General features: G+C 47.9%; 1 protein-coding gene and 1 long non-coding RNA gene across 2 annotated transcripts in view; one reads left to right on the forward strand and one right to left on the reverse strand.

The window, feature by feature from the left end:
• TEAD4 (TEA domain transcription factor 4) overlaps window positions 1-387 on the reverse strand; it is a gene marked incomplete at its 5' end in the record, with an annotated part of 66,465 nt that extends 66,078 nt beyond the window's left edge. Inside the window, one exon of the mRNA XM_046643070.1 lies at window positions 253-387. Within this exon, the coding sequence (XP_046499026.1) occupies window positions 253-387 (135 nt within the window). The remainder of the gene's footprint in view (window positions 1-252) is intronic.
• Window positions 388-411: 24 nt separating this feature from the next.
• Window positions 412-4,235, forward strand: LOC124228518 (uncharacterized). Its single transcript, XR_006885737.1, has 3 exons — window positions 412-698; window positions 1,035-1,158; window positions 2,857-4,235. It is a non-coding gene; the product is annotated as an uncharacterized LOC124228518 (long non-coding RNA).
• The last annotated feature ends 1,765 nt before the right edge of the window (window positions 4,236-6,000 follow it).

Consider the following 6,000-nt stretch of genomic DNA (forward strand, 5'->3'; position numbering starts at 1 on the left):
GTTCGCCGCCGCAGGGTGCGCGGGGCGCGGACGGCGCGGAGGGAGGAGTTTTCCCAGAATGGGACTGACGGGAAGCCACGGGAGAGCCCTATTCCTGGAGGCGTGAGTCAACGGGAGAGGAAGGGAGCCCGGGACCGCACCGGGCGCGGGAGAGGGCGGAAGGGAGGGGAGCGGCGAGGGGAAGCGAGGGAGGAGGCCGCAGCGCGCGGAGAGGTGCCGGCGGGACAGCGAGGGCGGGCGGGCGCCACTCACCTGCGGGGACGCGCGCGGGCGGCGGAGCGGGGCGCTGCGGCGCTCCCGCCCCCGGCCTGGAGTTTGAAAGGAGGGCGCCTGGAATGCGCGGAATGACGGCTGGTATGAGATGCGCGCAGCTGAGGGAGGGCGCGGGAGGGAGTGGCGGCCGGGCCACCGGCCCCTCGGGGAGGAGACGGGGCCGCGGGCGGCTGGGCGGGGCGGGGCGGGGCGGGGCCGGGGCGGCCGGGGGCGCCGACCCCTCAACTCTGACCGCGGGGCTGGCGGGGCCTCGCCGCTCCTCGCACGCGGACTTTCCCTTTGATCCTCGCCCCGACTCTTCTGCCCTCCCCACCCCGCTTCCTTCCTCTCTCCCGGGAGCAGAAAACCTTCCTCTTAGCCGGGGCGGGGGCGTCCCGTGGGCCGACCCTGCGGCCCCCGCTGCCGGCCGCCGTCCGTCCTCGCAGGTCCGAGGAAGACCGGGGAGGGGCGGCGCCGGCGCGCGGGAAGGCCGCTCCTGCCCCTGCTCCCGCCGCGGGCTTCGGTCCCGGGAACCAGGAAGCGGGAACTCCGGGCTCGTTCCCGCTCCGCCGCCCGTGCCCCGCGCGCGCCCTCCCGCAGTGGTCCTTTCAGTCGCTCCCTCTGTCCCTTGCGGATCTGCGGAGCTGTGACTGCACGAGTAAAGCAGATGGGGAAAGGAAAGGATGGATGCCCGATGTGAAGTCCGTGTGGCGCGACGTGAGACACCTTTTGGGCTCAGTAACTCAGTGAATATTTATCCAACATGTATTATGTGTCTACAGATGCTGTGAAAACAAAAACGACCTCAGCACCTGCGCTCAAAGAGCCTGCCGTCGCTGGGAAGACTCGATGTATAGAAGAGCATTGCCACACAGTGCGAGTCTGGGTTTTCAACAGACATGCCAGGTGAGTTCAGTCTCTTGTTGGGGGAGAGGGAAACGCAATGGGCTGGTTTGGAAGTCTCCAGAACACGTTTGCTTAAGGCAGGGTGTTAACCACACTCCTCTGTCAAGCACCTTGGGAGGTTGAAGCCAAAGGACTTCTGGCTTTTTCCAAAAACCAAATCCAACCTCTGGAGCATTCCCGCTTACCTTTGTGTCGCAGTGCTTGTCCAGATCTTATCTCCCTTACCAAACAGAAACTTCCTTGAAGACAGAGTAAATGTCTGATTTATCTTATCTGTCACCCAGCACCAGCTGGGTGCCCAGGATAGATAAGTACGTAATAGATGTTAAATAAATGAAAAAGATTGCTCCCACAGAGAATATTGAAAAGAAAGTGCTGTAAATGCCAAAGTTATTTCCCAGAGAGGTGTTGGAAAGGTGTTGAGCAATGAGAGCATTGCTGGACGAAGTATCCAGTCTCAGAAGGTAAGACTTTGAAGGCAGCAGCTCTCATTTGGATATATAGTTTCTGGTATGCTTGTTAAATAGTGACTCGCATCAAGCCTTGGTCACACCTCATACACGTGAAAAGTCTACACTATAGGACAGTCTGTAGGCACCGAATGAAGTGCAAACTGTCAGCACCAGCTATTGAAGGTAACAATCATTTGTTGAGTGTCTGTTGACTTTGACCACCTTGCTAAGTGCCAGAATAGGTCCTTGCCCTCAAGAAGTTCACGGCCTATGTGGGAAGACACACAATGACACAAAGTTCAGTGGGAATCCAAGGGAAGGAACAATGGAATCCAAGTTACAGAGGTGACATTTGATCTAGCTCTTGAAGGATAAATGAGAGTTTGCCAAATGGAGACTGGAAGACCCATGAAGATAAGGGAGCCTGTACACAAGGGTGTTTAGGAAAAGTCTTGAAAACTGATGTGGCTAGGGAAGAGGAGATGAGGAGAACAGATTACAGTAAGTGGGTGCCAGGGTATGAAGATCATCATATCCTGTCCTGAAGAGTTTGGGCATCGGAAAGGCCCTTTAGATGCAGGTGTGAAATAACCAGTATCGCCATCAGAAAGACCCCTCTGGCAATAGCACTGGGACTAGATTGGAGAGTCAGGATGCCCTAGACTCAGGCAGTGGTCCTGAGGTGGAGGATAAAGGAAAGGATGTAGGCAATAGGCCAGAGGCAAAATGAAGAAGAATTGGTGACTAGGTTGGCTTTGAGAGTGAGAAGAAACAAAAATCAGTAAACTTTGACAACCCAACAATTGGTGGTACCATTAACTGAGATAAGAATTCAAACGAAAAGAGGAATAGGTTGAGTTGGAAGGTGAGTCCAGACAGGTTCAGAGGATTGAGAGAAAGGCAGGACAGAGTCCAGAGTCTAGAGGCAGCCTTGGGGTGTCACATTCAGCACAGACGCTGACAGGAAATTTGGAGATCACACTGGCTTATTCCCTCCAGGTCTTAACTACCCAGACGATAAATGATCCAGGCTGGAATGGTGTGCCATCAGGACTTCAGCCTCCTGGTCCACACCCTTACAGGCTTCTGGAGAGCTCTGTGCCTTCAGGAATCCCACGTTCCCAAGTTGTTGAGGTCCTTCTGGGTAAAGGAAAATTCTTAGACATAGAGATTCTGAAGGGTTAAAGACTGACAGTGATCTCACACACATGCCCTGCCCTTACCAGGGGTGTTTACATTTCTTAAGGGCGAGGACTCTCATTGATTGGCCCTCAGGAATGTATCTGTTGGTGGAAGTATTTCGTCTGTCTCGATCGAGCTGTAAGAGATACATATGGCTCCATTCAAATTACACCATAGGATCCACAACTCATCTGACTTCCCAGTGGTCCAGACCACTCTGCCTCGTCCTGCTAATGGACCCTCACCCAAGCTTGATGATGACTGGTACAGAGAGGAGGGCAGGGGTGGTCAGAGCCGGTTTTAATCTGGGGAGGGTATTTGTGTTGTCTGTACTCCAAAATCACACTAAAAAATCATATTAATTATTTTTATTATATGTTGTTTGGTATTATTTTGACTCCTTTAATAAATTTTGTTTTTCCAACCCACATGGTCATAGTTAAGCAAATTATCTGTATAATACTGTATTAAACAAATTCAACCACATCTTGTGCTAGAATCCTTTACAGCTATTAATAACAAGATGTTTCTTAATAAACCAGACAAATGTTAATGATATAAGTGGAAAAGCAGATTCTAAAAACAGTATATATAGTATGATCCTGTTTTTGAAAAATAAATTGAAAAATATTTTGGAATGATTATCTCTGACAGGTGGAAGATTAAGGGGATTTCTTTATTTTCTCATTTTTATTCTTATTTTCTATAAGAAACTTGTGTTTCTTTTATAATCAGAGGAGAAGCATGTGACTAGAACCTTTCACTAATTTCTCCACATTTTTTTTAAAAAAACACGCACAACTGGATTTAATGGCCCAATAAGAAGTTGACAAGGGCAGAGTCAAGGAAAGATTGTTTCCTAGCCTTTAGGGAAAAGGCAAATACAGTCACGCGTCGCTTACGGGATATGTTCTGAGAAATGCATTTTTAGGCAATTGCATTGTTAGGCGATTTTGTACTTGTGTAAACATCATAGACTGTACTTATACAAACCTAGATGGTACAGCTGATCTTATGGGACCACCGTCATGTGTCCGGTCTGTCATTGACCAAAACATTGCTATACGACGCATACTTGTATACTGCTTTCAAGACGTCCCTGAAGCACGTACCTGCCCCATCTTTGACAGTATTACATAGCTGATTCCTACTGTGGTTGTGGTCAACTGTGACTCAGGTTTCTTCTCTTTTTTAACCTCCCCATACTATATTTCCATTTGCTTTTCCTGAAGAACACTCTTTGCTCCATACCAACTGAACTGCATCTTGTGTTTTGAAGGACAAAATAGACCTTTATCAAAGTTGTTTGGAGTCTTTTTTGCTCTATAGAGTAAAAAGCAGTCTGTAGTTCAGCGTAACATTAGTTCTGTTATCTCTCATCAAAGAGAAACATGAAAGAGAACTGACCCCAGGACTAGGGAACAGTGTATGCTATGGGCTGAATGGCATGTTCCCCCAGTTCATAGGTTGCAGTCCTCATCCCCAGGACCTCAGAATGTGACTGGATTTGGAGATAACGTCTTTCAAGAGGGGATTCAGTTGGAAGAGGTCTTTAGGGTGGGCCCTAAGCCACTCTGACTGGTGTCCCTATAAGAGGAGGAGATTAGGACACAGATAACTCACAGAGGAAGGGCCATGGGAGGACCCAGTGAGAAGGCGGCCACCTACAAGCCCAGGAGAAAGGCCTCAGAAGAAATCAACCCTGCCAACACCTTGATCATGGACTTCCAGCCTCCAGAACTGCAAGAAATAAATTTCTGTTTGAGCCACCCAGTCTGTGTATTTTGTTATGGCAGCCCCAGCAGAGTAAAATAAAACCACTGGTTTCTGGAGCCCACCTCCACACAATACTCAAGGGACTTTCTCTGAGGTTCCCAGGGGATCTTTAGGATCAGAGATCCAGGATCTTCCTGAAAGAAAAATCAAAAGGGAGGAAAGGCTTCCTCCGGCCTTATTCAGTTAAAATTTTCATTTTCAGTAACTCTGCCACAGTATTTTGAAATGAAAGTTAAAATAAGTCAGGTATTATGACCCCACTGGGGAGTTAAACAATCTGGGTTCAAATAACAGCTTCGCCACATACTAATTGTGACCTTGGGCACACTGTTATGAGCCTCAGTTTCCTCATCACTCGTGTGTTCATTACACAGTCATGGAACATGTATGACATCCTTGGGACAGTGCGGGGTGGCACCAAGGATAAACAGAAGAGGCACAATCCCAGCCCCTGAAGATACTAACGGCCTAATGGGTTAGCTAGACAAGGAACAACTTCTCCATAGGAGAAGCGTTGGTACGAAGCTGGACAGTTAAATCTGGAAACCTGAAGTAGAGATTTCTGTGGACCAATGCTCTCCAACAGAATTTTCTGCAATGACGAAAGGTTCTTTATCTCCACCGTCTGATATGGTAGTCACTAGCCACATGTGGCGATTGAGAGCTTGAAATGCAGCTAGTCTGACTAAAGAACTGAATTTTATTTTGATTAAATTTAAATAGCTACTTGTGACTGGTGGCTAGGGTGTTGGACAGCACAGCTGTGGACCATCCAAAAAGAGATGTCCAGCAGGCAGTTAGAGAACACTTGCAGAGCTAAGGGAAGAATTCAGGACTGTGGGAGACATCAAGAGTAAAGGTGTAACGTGGGAGTTACTGACTATGAAAAGTGAAAAATAAGAGGATTAACATACGTAACACGGGTCCCTGGAACACGATGTACTCAAAACACGTTGATAAAATTTCTTACTGTGCACACTGTCTGTGTGGAGGGGACTAGTTAAAACCCTTATTGGACTTCCCACAGTGACATGCTGTGGAGCATAAGCAAGCATGAGGAAGGACTGTATTTGTTGATACAGGAGTATCTCTGGGATACATTAAACAGAGAAAGCAAGCGTCTGAACCAAGTAAAAAGTACGCTACCTTTTATGCACAAATGGTAGGAAATTGCAAACACATTTTTATTTTTGCATAAAGATACACAGGAAAGAAATGAGAAGTGGTTAACTCTGAGGAGGGCAGGGTGAGGGGGACAGCTGTGGGAGGAGGCTTTAATTGTGTAGTTACAAAATTGTTTAAAAACCATATGAAATTACCATTTAAAATTTCTATCTATAAACCTGATACAGAACACCATAAAACTGACCAAAGGCAAAATCAGCACATTTTTAAGGTCATATTTCTATCTTATACAGATGTAGTTTGTTCT

The sequence above is a fragment of the Equus quagga genome, chromosome 1, assembly GCF_021613505.1.
Source record: "Equus quagga isolate Etosha38 chromosome 1, UCLA_HA_Equagga_1.0, whole genome shotgun sequence".
Taxonomy (NCBI): Eukaryota; Metazoa; Chordata; class Mammalia; order Perissodactyla; family Equidae; genus Equus; species Equus quagga.